The following is a 19,438-nucleotide window of genomic DNA, read 5'->3' as shown; positions in this document are numbered from 1 at the left end:
GATAACCAACTTAGGTTTGAATTATTGATGCTTGTTTACGCAGGTCGTAATCAAGGATTTTCCCACTTTCTCATTAAAATATAAGAAATGCTAGCGAATCGGGGTACTTCGTTTTCTGAATCGAGTCCACGAAGTATCTGTACCCCTTTGTTGTGGGCATAATATATTATATTTAATCAAATATTTCTTATTAGCTTCCTATATGGAATATATCTATATATAGAACGACCTATATACTCTCGCCGAAGTATAAACCCTATTAGTATGACACTCGGCATTTATTTACACGAAAACAACGCCGAAAGTTGCTATAATATATTTAAATACAGTACAAATATTTATGCACATCAATATAATTTGAATCCCATGAAAATACAGAATGTTATCTTGTTTCAGATGATAGATTATGACTAATTAAATGGGCATTTTGATGGCAGAGTGTTTTGAATTAAAATCAGGCAACGATTGGTGGGAGTACCTTTACACTGATAGCCAAAGACAGCGTGTAATTTGGTTTTCTAAATAATAATTTGATAACTTACTGTACTGTTATTATGCCAAAAAAAGAAAAATTTATCTCATGGTATATTGAACTTATATTTACATTTCAAAATAAAAATCAAATTAATTATAATTACTTGATGTTACACATTGTGTAGATGAATATTTTTTAAAAATAGTTGATATGAAATATTTCGAATTTAAATTCGAAAAATAAAGTTTAGTCTTAATTTGTGTTTATGGTACGATTCTATGTTAGATCTTCTCTCTTATTTTCATTTCAGCGAATTTCAAAGAGTAAAAATGGCGTCTCCATTGATACCAAATAACACCAACACCGCGTCGTGTATTGTTTCCACCATGAATGTAAAGTCCGTTCAAGTTTGCGTTGTGACAAGTCCCGTACCAAAATGCTCCATGAAGCAGTTGAGCGCAGTTTCCCCATTTGTGTGTGTCATGATCAGCATCTTTGGTCGTGAACTCCATATTTCGATGCTGCCAATTACCAAGTGCTTCTCCTGCGTTTCCCCTATATTCGCCGAGAGTTAAACGATAGTTGCTTGATAATTCTCCGACGTAAAAAGAGCTAAAAATTTAACATTAAATATTAATATAACCTTTTAAAACATCGTATAAAAACAGAGATGAAGCTGTGTACATTTTGTTGACCTATAGAATGTAGAATATACATAATGACATATCGTCTCTCCGACTTTTAGTAGGATGGTTTTCACCTATGTATATTTTAATACTATTAAATTTTCAAGTGCCTAAATGACACACCAGGATGTATATGTATTGGCGTATTATTCAATTTGTAAACAGAACCCTCTTTACGCGCAAAGGCCGGTACAAAAAGTACAAAACAAATAGGTGTCCAAATAGCTTTGAAATACGATTAATATTAGGAATTAGGCTAGTCGACAAAGACGCTTATGAAACAAGAGATTTGTTGGGGTTTTTGACGTAGATTATATAATTAATATTTTCTTACTCATATTTTGCGTATGCTGTGTTGCCTTCCCAATCTTCAATGTCGATTCTGAGCTCATATTGTCCACGTTCGATGGATATTTTTTAAACCTTGGAAATATACTTATAAATAAATGTGTCTCAATAACTACAAAAATACTGTCTGTTGCGCGATACCAAGTTATTTATTTTAATGAATATTTCATCAACTATTAGGTAGGATAAACATTTATGACTCGCCAATTACATTAGAATGAATTTATATTCAATCAAATATCAAAATCCAAATTTTGGCTGTGGCCTGACTTTAACGAAGAAGCCACACAAGATAAGCAGCCAGTAAAAATCTCGCCGCTTAGCAACAAATATCGTATACCAAATTTCGGGGAAATGGTGGACACGAAATTTTACTGGGAAGGATAAACGTAAAACGTAAGCAACGATACCCACGATTTTAATATCTGAGCAAAATCTGAAAAGTATAAATTTCTAGGGGTACTATTGTTATCGGTGAAAATGACTTTAGCGTGGGTAGATCGCTTATTTAACAATCAGTCCGTCAGATGACCGGGGTATACTCGCCGCATCAGTAAGGATTTCATGAAGTAAAATTGTTCCTGTTATGGAAAATATTTGGAGAAGCTCCGCTGGCAAATCTATGATGGTATTATTTTCAGAGGTGGTATGATTTGGGATGTATACTAATATAAGTTGGAAAACAGCCGGAATTTTGATATAGTTATATTTAACATCCAGATTTGAACATTTATAAGGTATCTTATACAGATTCTTTTCACGGATTCATTGTTTTGAAATGACAGTACAAGTGTGAGCCGAAACATAGGGACATTCGGTTTGCCTGCACATCATATAAACGAGAATATCGGTCAGCGACAGAAGACTTATCGATCGAAAGTTAGGGGATCCCCCAAAACAGAAACTGCGGTTTCGATTCATTCGCTGTGACTCCGTAGTGACACCGCGTGTCCCATCACTAATTAATTAATACCTCGCTAATTATACGACATAATTCATCCAAAATCAATAGGCTTCTGAATGCACAAGCAAAATTTGGAACAGATTCAACCACGCTTTCGTGAGATATCGCGTGCATCTAACGGACAGACAAACAAACAAACAAACAAACCAACAAAAAATAGCGATCAGAGACCGCCGACTCATCGATCTAGCGGCGTGTATTTTTCGCTTTGACTCAATAGTAACACCGCGTGTCCCATCACTAATTAATCAATAACTCGCTAATTATACGACATAATTCATCCAAAATCAATAGACTTCTAGTCCGACATATAAGGAATGCACATGTAAAAGTTGGAGCAGATTCGACGCTCGCTTTCGTGAGATCGCGTCAATCTAACAGACAAACAAAACAAATACCTATCATCTTATCAAGATCGATAAGTAACAATATTTTTCAAACACCAAGAAAATGGTTTTGATTCAATTTCAACATATGACTTACCAAGCCAAAATTCTCTGTCCTTGTTTCCAAATCCACGAACATAGTCTTTCCAACCTCGATAAAAATCTTCCGATCCATCAATTCTGCGTTGAAATACCTATAAAACACGCTCATCAAAATTATAATGAATTCTTCAACAACCATCCCTACATTGATCGCGAAAAGTATTTCAATATTGTGCTTCAGATATCGTGTTGACCTTTTTTTAAGATGTGCAACAAGGAGTCACTCAGTCAACTAACTCCATTGCAGATCGCGTAGAGTAGACAATTTATAATAATATAAATTAATTTAAACCTAGTTTAAAAAAATAATTGAAATACGATGTGAAATGAGTGATGTTTCTCTTTAAAAGCTCATGAGCACGTGCTATCAATGAGTACAAGATCGAGCAGTCGGAAATGTGTAAAGCAGTTCCACAATGAATATTTTTACTAGACTTGGAATGAAGCGGTTGAAAATTAGGCTAGCCTCCCAAATAAACCACTTCCGTACACCTGATCTAACCTTTCACTATCGTTCGGCTCTAATTTTTCAGATAATCTTGAATTTCAAATGTGTTTTTTGTGTTTAAATATTGTAATATATGCATATATCGTTTTTATATTTCAATGCTATCAATTATACTGCTACCCGTCCACTAGTCTGCAAACCGGCGGCAGTCAGCGAGACTTTATTTCCGGTCCACGAGAAATTTCGTTGTTTTGTTGCTTTTCCACTGCCCATTGATTGCCCCGACGACGTCTCGCTTTTTCGATTCCGATTCAAATACCTGAATATCTGCACGCGTGTTTATGTTCAAAAACTTTACAAACTCTTTTCAAATGGATGATTTATTAGTGGCAAAACTTAAAACCGCGGGACTGTTTCATATGAAATATCAAATTCGTAATAAATTACTATCATAAATATTTTTATCATTTTCGGGGATTTTTTCCATTCGCCAAAAAAATAATACGTCAAACATTTTCGTCCGTAAAAACCTCGTTCATGTTTCATTCTCATGCTTTGCCCCAGTTCATTATTGAGTTGCCGGCTCGGGAGAACATTTTATTTGATGTTACCGGTCCGCCGATGTAACAAAGTTGGGAACCACTAAATTCTTACCATAGCAAGAATTCTTTACGTGAATTACAAGTATTACTTACAATCCACCCGCCTCCATCCGTTATTTGGTCACAAGAAACGTCCGTCGTTCTTGGAAACGATGCGAATGATATGTTAAAAATGTTTTGATTAGGAGAGTCCAAATTTGACTTTTGAATTTCCCGACAGGTTTTAGGCAAATAGTAATCTGTAACAATAAATATTTAACTTATTACCGTTACTTATCACGGATGTGATGTTAATTTTAGTGTTATAAACTGGATAAAAGATTTGGTGTTTGCAATTTTACTGAAATAGAATAGTGTGAAGTGTTTTTTTTTTATCACCTCATTTGAGTCACATATTTTCTATTGTTCAGCACGAAATGCTATTTTGCAAAGTGTTTTGTATTTCCCCTTCTAATAATAAAAAAAAATATTAACCATTATCAGAAGATCTTTACGAATATGTGCGCAATTTTTTTCAAATAGAATATCCAACAACATGATCAAAGCAAAATCGAATCTAACTACATTATATTAATATATTTAAATTGAAATATAACAAAAACGCGAATTTCACCTGTGAGCTGGGACAGTTTGGATTCTAGTCTTCATAGTTTTGCATCAATTCGCAACTCAGCTTCTGTAATCATCAATTTTGAAGTTAATGCAGGATTTATCTTCCCTGATAAACCTGTTCAATGTGGAAACCCAAGCAGTTCTGAATTATTTTGTCTTTTGAATATCTCGTCAATCGCTATCTGATTTTTCAGATAATTAATAACCTAATTATAGTTCTAAGCGCGATAAAGGTCGCTTGTAACTCTAATAGTAGTCATATTTTTACTTTTAATTGGGATCTCGGGACCTTGCTTATATTATTAATCATTGGAATATATCAGCATATTTCTATTTTCGTTCACACAGTTTGAAAATTATTTATTTGTAAATATCTCTCGCAACTAAGGTCGAATCAATGTACAAGAGGATCAGTCAAAAGGTATTCTTGAATAATTTTAAATAATATGGATGTATGGTTACGATTTTACGAGAAATCTTACTTCCCCGCTTACATAAAGTCTATAGTCAGTTATGGAAATAACAACGAAGTAATCAATCATACCTGCAATGTGTCGCAATATTTCTGCATTGATGTAATCATAGTCGTTATCTGAAATTCTGTTGCCTTTTTCCAGTATAGCACGTGACTCCGCAACTTGACTATCTACATGATTTGTTCGTTCGTATTTGAAACAGTCAGAAACCTCGTCACAAAAATTGATCTTTTCAGCAAATGTAAGACATTGTATCAAGGTACAAAATGCGATATAGGTAAAAAAATGAATCATCTGAAAAAACGAATATGAAATGTAAAGAATCATTTCTGTATAATATTTGCTGAAATTTAGAGAATTCCACATATTTTTGACGCGAGCTTGGCATAGATTTGCCCAAGGGAAACGCTCTGTCACGCAAGTCATTCAACATAATCGCTTTAATTTGAGTAGCGGAGCAAAACTCCAATATTTAGATTCTGATCTAACCTTGAAATTGCTGAAACAAGGATTTGATTAACACAACCTAATTCATTATAGCTCGATTTCTTTTCCAAACAGCATCGTGACTAAACAATATTAGTATTATATATGGCGCTCCGGAAGTATTCGTACCAAGATGACGCACAGCCTGAAAAATCCTAACCAGGTACACATATAATGTTCAGGTTGTCGAAACATATAGGCTTTCATTCACGGTCCATTTACTACTGAATGTTATTTATTGCGATTTGTATGTAGTTCTTCTTGCTTGCTCCTGTTGCTTAACTGTTTGTTATCTTATTTTTATATATGCCATATTTATAGCTTTCCAGTTCTTCAGTAGGGCTGTCCTATTACTTGGCAAAAATGTATTAAATTGTTCAACTAAAAACTGCTAAAAGTAACATGAGTAACTCGTATTCATCGATTGGAAATTTTTGAGAACGTTTCAATGCTACGAGGTACTTTTTTTCTTTGATTCATCCGGTAATATAGGCCACATTTTATTCACTTTTTATTACTGTTGATCATGGCATTGCTTTCCTTTATAAGTCAAAAATGCCATTTTATATAATACCTTTGTTTACAAAATTCAGTCAAAAACCCCCAACAAGTACATTATTTTTTATAAGACATTTTACAGCAATTTGCAATTTTCGCGTCTTGAATTTTATGAATTTTCACATTTTGTGAGACAATTTCTTGAATACATATAAAATTAGGATATAATGATGATATAGTAATATATAGCTGAATATTAATTTATCTGGGCAACAACGAATTGTCTTTCGCAAGAACGTAATGTTTTGGACTAGCGGATATTATATATATATATCAGGGAAATTTTTATCAGCGTAATGGATGTCATCAGCAGAGTGATTTTGCGGCTTTAGTAGTGCTACTCCTAATTGCACTGTGCCTGAGGATTGCAAACAAAAACATGACAAAAATAATTTGGTAATTTAATAATAATCCTTCCCTTTTTCATGAGAAATAATTTTCCTGCTTTTTCGTCCTGGTAATGTGATTTCAATTACTTGACCAAAATCGACCATATAGTTCATCGAAAAATAACTGATCAGAATTTATTTCAGCTTGATAGTTTATCATGGTTTGATTGTAGTTTATTTGAAAAATAATGAACGCCATAAAAATGCAGGGATCGTTTTTGCTTCGGTTGTATCCTGCAATACAAGCAACATAATACAGACAATATTTGTGAAATTAGACATTATAGCAATGATATTATTTCAAAAGTTGAAAGTCCAAGTTGCTGCAAGGCGGTTTAAATTATTATCTAATTTCTGTTTTTATCAAATATATGCGAAACACGCAAAATAGAATGGGTTTTCTCACAAGACATTTTATAACAACTCAAAATGATCAAAAGCAATTAGGCCGACAATACATGGTAAAATAACATTTAAATCCACCGGTTCCTCAATCCAAATTACTTCAATTTGGAATGGAAATTTAAATTTTTATTAATATTGCCCCCATTGAATGACTGAACAAAATTTCAAAGTAGAGAATGACGAGATTTTCAAATATACAAAATATGAAAACCGATATCCTTTAACTTATAAATAACACATTTCAATTACAAAAAAACTGCTAAACATATGCTATTCAAAAATGACCATACCATCATCTTTAAGAATGCCTTGCAAGTCAATAGATTTATTCACTTTCCTCTCTCACACGTTTTAGATTACTCATTCGATGATCTTATTTTAATGGAAGACTATTATTTATACGTATTATTGAACACTTTTTGAAATTGAACTTCGTGGATTATATATGGATAAAATATTCTATTCAATTCAACAACATGAATTATTATTCTCAAAATCAATGTAAACCTATATGAAATAAAATGAAATGCTTTTTACAGCCATTTAAAATGATCTTCTTTATAATTTCATGGAAACATTTTGCTATAGGAATATACGTGAAGTAATAAAAATGGGGGAAATAACAATGGTTGACATGAAAAAAACGATGAAGCAACGAGACGTATAAGGCAGAACGTAGCATAAACGGTGCATAAATTTAAGTCTTCAATTCATGATAGGCAATCCGCAATGAAAAAATATTTACATAGCAAGTTTGGGAAAAATATTTTTAATATTTAATTAGTAAGAAAATTACACAAATTTCTCGTTGTGATATTTTCGAAAACTTGACTTGACGCAACTTGACTTGGATGACGCAAACATGCATATGACTTTTTTTGCTTTGATTGCGTCCGGCAATATCTTTCACATTTTAGTCATTACTCTCTGAAATTGAACATAATTGATTTGCTATCGTTTCCTAATTCCCATTTGGCCAAATACAATATTAATTATATATTATTTCACGAAATCGTTGCAAAAGCTCCAAAACAAAATATATTTTCTCACAAATTATTTCACAATTATATGTATCTGAATGGATTATATCAATCAATCGACAGTAATTCCCAGCTTGATATAAGTAATGTTGGCTCGATTGCGATTTCATATAAAATTCCCGATGTTGAAAATAGGAATAAAACTTTTTAATTACATCCGGCAATATATAACCCACATATTATTCATTAGTTTTTAAGGTGCTCCTGAAGTATGTGCACCAAGATGTCGCATAACCTGAATCCTAACCTGGTACACATACTATGTTGAGGTTGTGCGCCACTTTCGTGCACATGTTTCAGGAGGTCAGTTTTTAAATTGAACACTTTAGATTTGTCAGTATTTCCTCAGTGAAAAAGTCACCAATTGATTCAGTACGACGCGAATCATTTTTTATTTCCTGATTTAACGAAATTCTTGTGAAACCACACAGGAGAGAGACTGAATAAACCTCTGCAAGTTTTTGTGTTAACATGGCACTGTTATTGATAATGTTCGGAGGTGTGATTGCATAATATGTTTTATTTTTTTTCCGGACATTTGTATATATTAGAACTAATTCGGGCTTGTAGCCTTCAAACATTTTTCCATACCAATTGCAACAAAATTATTTTTTCCTGTTAAACACTTGTCTGCTTAGTAATACTCACCATTTACCTAACATTGTGATGTTGCCATAATCTCTTAGTATGTTTGATAACTATGTAACGAAGACCAATTAGGCCGCAGGGCGTTTAATAAAATTATCTGATGTACGTTATACCCGAATATGAGAACTTGGAATTGAGGGTCGAAATATAACTGACGAAGCTCATTACTTTCAAATTAACCAAAAATAGATATACTTCATACATCACGAGATCAAAGAGAAATGAAGTGACACAAACATATTTTGCAATAATGAGTTTTATTGCAAATATTATCTCAAATATAATAATATTTCAGACTCAAATTTTTTCTCTCATCTTCATCTCTACAGATTTTAAGGAGTAAAAATGCCCTTTCCATGGGTGCCATATTGTAGCAACGGCTCGCTGATAACTTTGTCCTCCTTGAACGTAGAGTCCGTTCAAGTTTGCGTTGTGACACGTTCCGTACCAAAATGCTCCGTGATACAGTTGGGCACAGTTTCCCCATTGATGTGTGTCATGATCAGCATCTTTGGTCGTGAACTGCATATTTTGATGCTGATAATTACCAAGTGCATCTCCTGCGTTTCCACTATATTCTCCGATAGTTAAGCGATAGTTGTTGGATGAATCTCCGACGTAAAATGATCTAGAATACACAGACACCCTTGAAGCACAAAACTACTCGTCATACTTTGCAAGTGAATTTCTGGAAAGACTTTGAAATATATATTATATTTTACCATGTCGTGTCCCACTTATCCCGATTGTATAAATCTCCTTTCATACTAACTTCCGTAACCTGCCAACGTGTCATACTTATCCTATCGCAGGAGATAGCACGAATCCCACTTCATATTCTTACTTCGGCCTCACAATTTATAACTACCCTAACTCAGAACAGTAGGAGAAAGTGTGGAACATGTGTGGAAAATGTGAAAGTGTGCTAAATGAGAACAAGTTGGCATTTTTGAGACATCGTTCATATAAATACGAGAAAGTATTTTTACCCATATTTTGCGTATGATGTGTTGCCTTCCCAGTCTTCCATGTCGATTCTGAGCTCATGATTTCCGCGTTTCACAATGTTATGAATATTTTCTAAACCTGAAAAACAAAATTGAGATTTTTGATAAAAGTTGAAATATATGTCATTTTGATAATTCAATATCGTTTGATTAATTCATAGGTGATACTTCATTGTTATATTTAATTTATATAGTGTATTTCAAAAGTTTATTTTCGCAAAATCGCGAAGTCAATAAGACACAGAACTGTTTTAGTTTGAATGTATTCACACATATATGGCCGTACCAAGCCAAAATTCTTTGTCTTTGTTGCCAAAACCTTCAACGTAATCATCCCAATTCCGATAAAAATCTTCTGAGCCATCTACTCTTCGTTGGAATACCTTAAGAAACAATATACACGTCAGAATTGAATTCATATATATATATATATGAAGCCTTTGTAAAAACAGAATTGCAAACATCTAACTTTTTATGAAAGCAATAAAATTGAATATATATTATATATCGATATTATTGTCTACTCTATTGTAGACTCTATACGTACGATAGTTTAGTACAGTTTTCTACTTTACTAGCATAAAAAACATGTGCCCATGACAAATCTTTCACGCTTTGAAATGAAATCTTTAAGAAATTGGCAACCACAAAAGTAACCTCAAGCGATAAAAAATGTCATGAAATGGCCAACAATAGAAAACGTTTTCATGAAATACTAGTTTATCTTATGTTTTAATCTAAAAAGTCACTCACAATCCACCCGCCTCCGTCTGTGGTTTGATCACAAGAGACATCAGTGCTTCGAGGCAATGCCGAAAGAGAAATGTTATAAACTTTTTCGTTGGAAGATTCTTGAACTGAAGTTTGAATATCCCGACAGCTTCTAGGAAGGCTGCCATCTGAACAATAAGAATTAATTTAATGTACTTAAAGGATCATAGAAAATTAATGTAAATATATTTTTGTCTTATACAGAAAAAAAATGAGAGAGGGGGCAATAGTTTTAAGATTGCAGCTTTTTTAACAAGCAATTACAACACACCAATGATTACGCTAACATTACGTTCGATACGATCACAGATTTTCTTTATATTTGGAAAAATGTAGTTAATTTGTCAGTATGTCGTGTTCTTGTTATTTTTAAATTGTTGCTCAAAGGTATTTCGTGCACCATGTGTGCATATATTTTCTTAAAATCAGTACAATGGTATTCGAGAAAAGAAAAGAGTACAATATACATATGCATCGATTAGGATATTTAAATTATTACGTTTCTATAACACGAAAAGTAATAGTGCAACCTTTTAACTGGGCAAGTTTAGCTTCTAGTCGGGATAGTTTTACATCCAATCGCTGCTCAGCTTCTGTGATGAAAAAGTATAAAAATAATTTAATATGAATAGACAATATATATACATTCATGCACATATTTCCTATGCCAACTGAAACAAATACAACCCTAACATACGAAAAAAATAACGGGATTCACATACAATATACATTAAAAATATAAACGGAGGTATTACTCAAGTAAGCACACGATGAAAACTATCTTACCTGTGATTTGTTCCAAGATTTTAGCGTTGATTAATTCGTAATCTACAAATCCAGAGTTGCCATCTTTGTTCAGAGTATTCCTTGACAAAACAAGCGGCGCCTCTACATCATTTGTTTGTTGAGATGCAAGACAGCTGGAGACTTCGTCGCAAAAACGAATCTTTTCTGCAGATGTGATATATTGCATCATGATGCCAAATGTGATGTAAACTATAAACTGCCGCATTTTATCAGATTGTACTAAAAATAGAATTAAAGAAACTGTTGTTAGGATAGGATTTACCCATTTGTCCCGGGAGAGGAACGGCGATAAGTCGGCTTAATCATGAGGAGAACCACGTCCTCTCGTCTGGTTACCAGTCCATGCCAGGTATATAATTAGTTAGCCAGTTATTTTCCCATATGCATAGACTGGATGGCGAAGGAGGCCGTTACCGACCAAAGGTTAGGTGAACCACCCTATGGTGGCGAGGAACCCAGCCTGCGGACCCACGGAGGGTAATCAGAGGTGTGGTGACGAGAATGTATATAAATTAGCATATTTATTGCGCCTAAAGGGAACTGGAGTGAATTTACAATCGATTGAGTGTCAGTGTTATAATTAAATGAAAATAATACGTCACTTCCGAGTGATTTCTAAATTATCCGTAACAATGTATACTTGCACTAAGACGAAGCATAATTATGTCAAAATAGGAATGTGGAATAAGCGCGCTTTCCCATGGTCCACGACTGCTGATTTTGAACACACTTTTGCTGCTTGCTCTGGATTTCTGGCTAATAGCACATTGCTGAGAAACAGTTTAACAACGCACGCTTTGTACTAAACATCAGCACTAAAAGTGCGTTCTCAACAGGTAACAACAAGTGTTGTGCACCAATCTCAAACGTTACGTCCCAATCGCTGACTTATATACGGCTCGCTCGATGTTCTACTATTTCTGTTCACACGTTTTGTAACTACCCACTGAAGGCTTCGTGCGAACAAGATTCCTATTATTACTTATTTACGCTAAAATGTGACACGAGGGAAATTTTCAACACCGCAAATATTGCGTGGGTTTAAATTTTACAATAGGATTGATTGCCTCCGGTGATAGCAGGGAAATTACATCTACCTTACATTTGAGGAATATTTTGATCATTTATATTATTTCCGTATGTAAAGCACGCTAGCAAGACATGCATCGATCGTAATCGTTTGATTATATAGTTGAGAAGAAAAGAATTTTATGCAACAAGACTAACAATAACAACAACGATATATATGTTTTCAATTCAAGAAAATATCATAATCAGTAACGCGTATAGATAACTAAAGAGGTGCGATTTTCAAAAACACGGACACATAGGGCAAATTTTTAAGATGATCACAGCAACGTCAGCAAAATCCGGATCAATTGTTAAAAGAATTCTGTCCTTATCAAATGTGGGCCCATTCACTTTAAAACCAGAAACAGTTGGGGTCAGATAATAGGCTTTCAGCGACTTCATCAATTTTGAGTAATGAAAATTCGATATATTTTGTTCTGTAATAGATTCATAGCTTTCTATTTTGCAGTAACTGCATTTGAAAGAATTGACCTAGAAAGCTAAAACATTTATATTGTTTATCAAATTATCTCTGGGTTCTGTTGTTTTGCAGATATTAATATAGCATCACACGCTTGGATTGCATACTGCTCAAAAATCGATCTCACATCAAATAAAATTTTCAATTTATTATGATTTGGTGCTAAAATCTCAAAGCGACGTATTTTGTTTGACATTGCGATGTATTTAGAAAATTGAATTGGGTATAACAAAATGAAAAAGAGAAATTTATGTTTTTTTATACTAATGATGGAATAAAGTGAGTATTGTACTTTATAATCTTTTATTTTAAAGAAAAAATATTTGCAAAACCTGTGGACAAGTTTGTTTTCTACTAGTTGCACAATCTGGCAGTAATAAAATGCTGTTAGAGAATTTCATTCAGTGAAAATTGGAATAATCGAACTGACTGTATTCTGAAACTCTCTTGATACAAAGTGGATCACATCAATTAGGTTTCACGCTTGCATACGTTTAGAGCAGTGGTTGTAAACCTTTTTCTTGACACGCCCGCTATTCATTCGCGCCCATTCGCTTTCGACAAGTAGTTCGGCAGATGAGGGGCCTTTTTGGGCCCAACCTTGTTTTCAGACATAAAGTTTTTTTTATTTGTGATTATTCATCTTGGGGTTATTGCCCATCATTTCTACATGGGTGTGGAGTTTGCAGCCTTGAGCAATTTTTTTACGGCTCGATATTTGTATTAGTGTTTTTCATCAAATCTGTGCACCATAATGGCGCACAACCTGAAACCTAACCTGTTACAATACTATGTTCAGATTGTGCGCCATCTTGGTGCACAAACAACGGAAGCACCAAATTTACTATGAAATAAAAATCAATAACTTTTAGGTATTTTTTGAACCCAGCCTTGGGTTGCGACCCATATATATGGAAATACTGTTGTAACATACGCGTAAAATAAAGAGTACTATTTCAAAATACCCGCTCTTGTTGCAATTAACAATACAAGCCTGCTAATGCAGCCGGCAGTGGTTCAAATGGATATACACCCGGTGGAGAACAGTCAATTATTTGCTAGCAAGGATTGTTATGCAGCGGGATGATCACGACGATGCAGTGAAAGATAATGCTATCACGAGAACAAGAATGAGAAAATTGCTACATTTTATAGTATATCCCTGGGAAAGAATGTAGTTCATTCTTATGTTCCATGCCAATGCTTTTCAAGCTACCAATGACTTTCAACACTTTTGCTTCTTCTCTTCTATAAAAATACATTGTTATTATATGTTCGCATTTCCATCTGTTTGTTCGTGCTCCCAGATAATCGACCAGTGGCCTCCAAGGGGGCCGGGGTCCCCTTTTAGGAAACCCTGTCGTAAACTATAAGAGGCGACCGTGCTTTTCTTGCCTGTTGTCATGCTGTCCCTCGAATTCAGCTACAACAAAAAATTCACGAAAACGGGTTTTAGATTTTATGATTTCCTTATTATTCTCGACAATGAATGATATATATGCGGGTGGTAAAATGCCGAGTTATACCAACAACATGATCATGTTTTGCAACCTCAACCAATATTTTATATGTAACTTTGTTTGACAGAGCCGCAAGGCTAAAAGATCTGAATACAAATATCAAAAATGTGAGGCCAAAAAAGTTACACTACAACATAGCCAAATGTGCTGTATTTACGATAGATAACAGGTTTACCAAAAAGCATTACATGAAAAATGGTTAAATAAAGATCAATTTAGCAATATCTACTTAGGATTTGGTGATATGCATCTGTTGATGATTTTATCTGTTTGTTTCGGAAGTTTAATGACAGAATTAATTGGGGTTGTTGGGGATGTTTCAAAAAAAAGGTTGAATGGAAAAAAAGGTTTGACAAAATGTCAAGGTTTGAGAGTAGTAAAGAAGTGGAAAAAATACTCCCATGTGTTCTTCATTTGATAACCACGTCACAGAACTTCTCCGATAAATATACGCAGCAATTGCGAGAGGCAGAAATGCCAAGATGCGATTCTCAGATATATTCGCGCATTCCCATCTGAACAGCGTGGAAAAGATTATATCTATCTACACACTTAAAAAACTATGTCAGATGAGCGTCATATTATTGAATATCAGTAAAGGAATAGGGCAATGGGAAAAGACATATAAGGCGTAAGTTGTAATATGCATCAAATAATCTTATTGTGGAATATATATTTAAAAATAATTCGTCACGCCAACCGCAATCAGAAACTTTTTGTCTCTGGCTGAGTTTAGATACTAATTGGCACTCATGTAAACTGGTGAGAGGCACGCGATGGAGCAGATAATATGAGTATCCATCCCCCAGCTGTCATTTGAGTAGGTACTGCTGTTTTTATAGCAGATGATACTGATATTTTTGTATTAAAGATTTACTGGTATCATCGATTTAAGGATGTCAAGTAATGGATATAAATAAACCATTTGAAACCCAACACGCAGTATTACAAAACTTACTTCCAACACGCGGTTTGAATGAATAAAAAAGCTGAAACTAGTATTCTTTAAAACAGCATACAAATTCTATGGAATGAAATCATACACAAAAACTCTTCAAAAACCTATAGCTCAATAAACAAGTGGAACTTGATGCATGTTCGCAAAAATGTGCGTGTTACTACGTACAACCGAAGCACGCAGGAAAATGTGTGTGCTGTACTAGTGATCAAAATGTTTGACTCAACTATGTTGGCATAACAGGTGCACATCTCGGTTTCGCATACGCATACCTTCTATCTCCACAAGGATATATTAATTTGGCCAAAGTCAATGCCGCACCTGAAAGGTTCCGGTTCTTCCAAAAGAAAACACGTTACACATCGTTAGATACCAGTGGATGGTTTTGCATGGCCTTGTTCGGAGTGAAAGACGAGGCCGAATATTCCAATCCATTTCAACTAATAAAATATTTCCTAAGTCCTTAAGCTTAAAGCAGGAAAACGAAATGCCCGCAGCAACACAAATGTAGTTTGACGAGCGCAAAAGGAAATGGCTAGATGCTGTCGATAGATCTTGGCTTATATTGGTGAAATAAACTACCATTAATCTACAAAAAATGAATTTCTGACATTGTAAGGAGATTCAATGTTACTATGTATTCAAAACTAACCCATCTAGTTATGAAATAATTGTTTTTAACGAAAAGGTGCTCCCGAAGTATTCGTACCAAGATGGCGCACAACCTGAACATTGCATGTGTAACAGGTTAGGATTCAGGTTGTGCGTCATCTTAGTACGAATACTTGAAATCCACTAAAAAAAATTGCTCAACATTATATACTCCACACCCACCTGGGTATCATTATTTATGTCATCGACATTATATCTAAACAATAAAAAAAACTTTATGTCTCAAAACAATGTTAAGGCCCGATCCTGCCGGACTAAAGTCTTAAAGTAGTGTTTTTGTGGTTAATGGTCGACGATATGTGAATATGTGAAATAGGTCCTGTACTCATTGATAGTGCTTATGAATATCAGGCAGAGATGAGGAAGAAGAGTTGACATTGCCTTTATTCCATACGACTACAAGTTTACAAACTTGAAAAGGCATAAAGTGCACATTAATGATCCCAAAATTGAGTTTCATAAATGGGGGAAATTTTTTTTTGTGTCAGTGCGAGGTGAGTTTTTTTCCTGAATATTTGGCACGATCAAAAAGTTTTGAGAACTGCTGTGGTACTGTACTGTACTGTACGTGGTTCCTTACTTTAGTACAGGGGTGACGAACCTATTTGCTATCGCAGGCCATTTTATCAGTCGGGGTAATCGGGCCGCACAACTTTTCAGTCATACTATGATTCCTGTTAATTTTCATCAACAAAAACAAATAACTGCAAATATACAGCTGAAGTTATTTAATGATATATTGCCTAAATATATTAAAAAGGAATATCCAATGAATATTTTGCTCAGGGACATTTTTGGAAAGTTTTTTGTTTTACTGAACGCTTTATATTTGGACGAATTGACGATTTGGAAAGTCGTTTTTGCTTCGGTTGTATCCTGCAATACAAGCAACATAATACAGACAATATTTGTGAAATTAGACATTATAGCAATGATATTATTTCAAAAGTTGAAAGTCCAAGTTGCTGCAAGGCGGTTTAAATTATTATCTGTTTTCTGTTTTATCAAATATTTGCGAAACACGCAAAGTAAAATGGGTTTTCTCACAAGATTTTATAACAATTCAAAATGATTAAAAAGGATTATGCTATTCAAAAATCGGTACTCCTGAAGTATGCGCACCAAGATGTCGCATAACCTGAACCCTAACCTGGTACACAACCTGAGTTCAGGTTGGTTCATCTTGGTGCGCATACTTCAGGAGGTCCCAAAAATGACCATATACCATCATCCTTTAGAATGCCTTGCAAGTCAATAGATTTATTCCCTTACCCTCTCACACGTTTTAGATTAATCATTCGATGATCTTATTTTAAGGGAAGACTATATTATTTATACGTATTATTGAACACTTTTTGAAATTGAACTTCGTGTATTATATATGAATAAATTCCATTCGATTCAACACAACATGAAATATTATTCACAAAATCCAGTAAACCAATATGAAATGCTTTTTACAGCCATTTGAAATTATCTGTTTCAACATTTTACGATTTTCTTTATAATTTCATGAAAACATTTCGCCATGAGAAAAAACGTGAAGTAATAAAAACGGGGAAAAAATATTGGCTGACATGAAATAAGGATAAAGCAACGAGACGTATAAGGCAAAACATAGAGGGTGCATAAATTTAAGTCTTCGATTCATGATAGGCAATCCACAATGAAAAAATATTTACATAGCAAGTTGAGTAAAATATAATTTTAATATTTAATTCAGTAAGAACATTGCACAAATTTCTCGTTGTGATATTTTCGAAACCTCGGATGACGCAAACATGCATATGATTTTTTTGCCTTGATTGTTCAGGCAATATCGTTCACATCTTAGTCACTACTTTTTGAAATTGAACATAATTGATTTTCTATCATTTCCTAATTCTCTTTTGGCCAAATACGATATTAATTATATAATATTTATTTCCTGATTTCACGAAATCGTTGCAAACGCTCAGAAACAAAATATATTTTCTCACAAATTATTTCACAATTTATATCGTCACGCTAATAACCGAATTGCGTAAGTCATTTTTAGCAGTTTGAGAAAAACGTAAAAAACTTCCTAATGATATTGTTATGCCATTGAGAGTCAATAATTTGCCATGGTTCAATTTTTTGATCGTAGCCGGATTTAAGTTAATTTGTATGACGCAGTTAAGTGACGTCATAATGGCGCACTGTGACTTAGCCAGAAATGTGTCTATGACTGGGGGACTTACGCAATTTTGCAACTTTAGTATATGCACCAGTCCTGAAAACTAAACATTCCAAAAACAAATGTAATTCTCAGTATCTACAATGTCCAATCCCCAAAATATCTAATCAGTTTCAATTACATTATTTTTTATGTTTAAAAATATATATTTCATCAATATAACACGTTCTGCACACCCACCGAAATAAGATTAAGATTAAATATAAAGAATAAAACAGCAATGCATCCAATATAAAAGCCAACCAAGGTGAATCGGACTCGGACAGTGAATATCACAAGTGCACGCCTTCCTATACTGTAGTATAAATCCAAATTAATACGCGCTAAACTAGAATCCGAGATGCAAAAACTCGAAAATACTTCGCCGAAGTCATTTTGCTTTTGTGACGTCACAATAGTTCGGCGGTAACAATGATAATTCATTATGACGAAACAAATGTGCATGTCATACTAAATCTCCATTTTTATGAGTTTCGGAATTCCTAAAATAAAATCTGAGTTAACAGACAGGTGCGCAATATTACATAAATACCTAGTTTATAGAAAACTCAAAATCGCTAAAAATGACTTAGGCAATTCGGTTATTAGCGTGACGATATTTATCTGAATGGATTATCAATCAATTCACAGTAATTCCCAGCTTGATATAAGTAATGTTGGTTCGGTTCCGATTTCATGACAAATTACCGATGTTGCAAATGGGAATAAAACACCCATATTCACTAGTTTTTAAATTGGAGACTATAGATTTTCCGGGTTTTCCTCAGTGAAAAAGCCACAGGTTGATTCAGTAAAACATGCACAATTATGGACTGAAGAAACATCTGTAAGTTTTTATGTTAATATGGCATTGATAATGGTGGGAGGTGTAATTGCATAATATTTCAATTTTTTCCGGGCGTTTGTATATATTAAAAAAAGTTCAGGCTTTTAAACGAATGGAGCAAGAGGTTTTAACCCCCCATACTTATTGCATTAAAAGTATTTTTTGTATGTTACACACTTGTCTAATACTCACCATTTACCTAACATTGTGGTGTTGCCATAACCTTTCAGTATGTTTGATAATTGTGTGAACGGAAAACCTATCAGGCCGCAGGGCGTTTAATAAAATTATCTGATGTACGCCATACCCGAATATAAAAACGAAAACTTAAAATTGGGGGTCGAAATATTACCTGATGAAGGTCATTACTTTCAAATTAACCAAAAATAGATATACTCCATACATCCTGAGATCAAAGAGAAATGAAGTAACACGCACATATTTTGCAATAATGAGTATTTTATTGCAAATATTATCTCAGA

At 34.0% G+C, this 19,438-nt stretch overlaps 1 protein-coding gene and 1 long non-coding RNA gene across 2 annotated transcripts; both read right to left on the bottom strand.

Moving 5' to 3' along the window:
- Window positions 1–348: 348 nt before the first annotated feature.
- On the bottom strand, window positions 349–5,389 carry LOC120331775 (uncharacterized). The gene is made up of 6 exons (XR_005568005.2): window positions 5,168–5,389; window positions 4,625–4,687; window positions 4,105–4,250; window positions 2,957–3,053; window positions 1,496–1,584; window positions 349–1,087 (listed from the first exon to the last, which is right to left on the bottom strand). It is a non-coding gene; the product is annotated as an uncharacterized LOC120331775 (long non-coding RNA).
- Window positions 5,390–7,499: 2,110 nt separating this feature from the next.
- On the bottom strand, window positions 7,500–11,428 carry LOC120331750 (fibrinogen C domain-containing protein 1-like). Its single transcript, XM_039398890.2, has 6 exons — window positions 11,190–11,428; window positions 10,934–10,996; window positions 10,386–10,531; window positions 9,919–10,015; window positions 9,615–9,711; window positions 7,500–9,253 (listed from the first exon to the last, which is right to left on the bottom strand). Exons 1-6 carry the CDS (start codon window positions 11,413–11,415, stop codon window positions 8,923–8,925), a joined length of 960 nt encoding a protein of 319 aa, XP_039254824.2. The 5' UTR covers window positions 11,416–11,428; the 3' UTR covers window positions 7,500–8,922.
- Window positions 11,429–19,438: the final 8,010 nt, after the last annotated feature.

The sequence above is a fragment of the Styela clava genome, chromosome 6 (assembly GCF_964204865.1).
Source record: "Styela clava chromosome 6, kaStyClav1.hap1.2, whole genome shotgun sequence".
In the NCBI taxonomy this organism is placed as follows: Eukaryota; Metazoa; Chordata; class Ascidiacea; order Stolidobranchia; family Styelidae; genus Styela; species Styela clava.
Note: the sequence above shows the minus strand (reverse complement) of the source record. Positions and strands in the feature narration are given on the sequence as shown.

Excerpts from the sequence above, each read along its gene's own strand:
- LOC120331750 (XM_039398890.2), bottom strand. The coding sequence starts at position 11,415 with ATGCGGCAGTTTATAGTTTACATCACATTTGGCATCATGATGCAATAT. Across the intron at positions 10,532-10,933 it reads TAAACTTGCCCAGTTAAAAG|ATGGCAGCCTTCCTAGAAGC; the intron begins GTTGCACTATTA and ends CTTATTGTTCAG. Across the intron at positions 9,712-9,918 it reads AGACAAAGAATTTTGGCTTG|GTTTAGAAAATATTCATAAC; the intron begins GTACGGCCATAT and ends TTTGTTTTTCAG.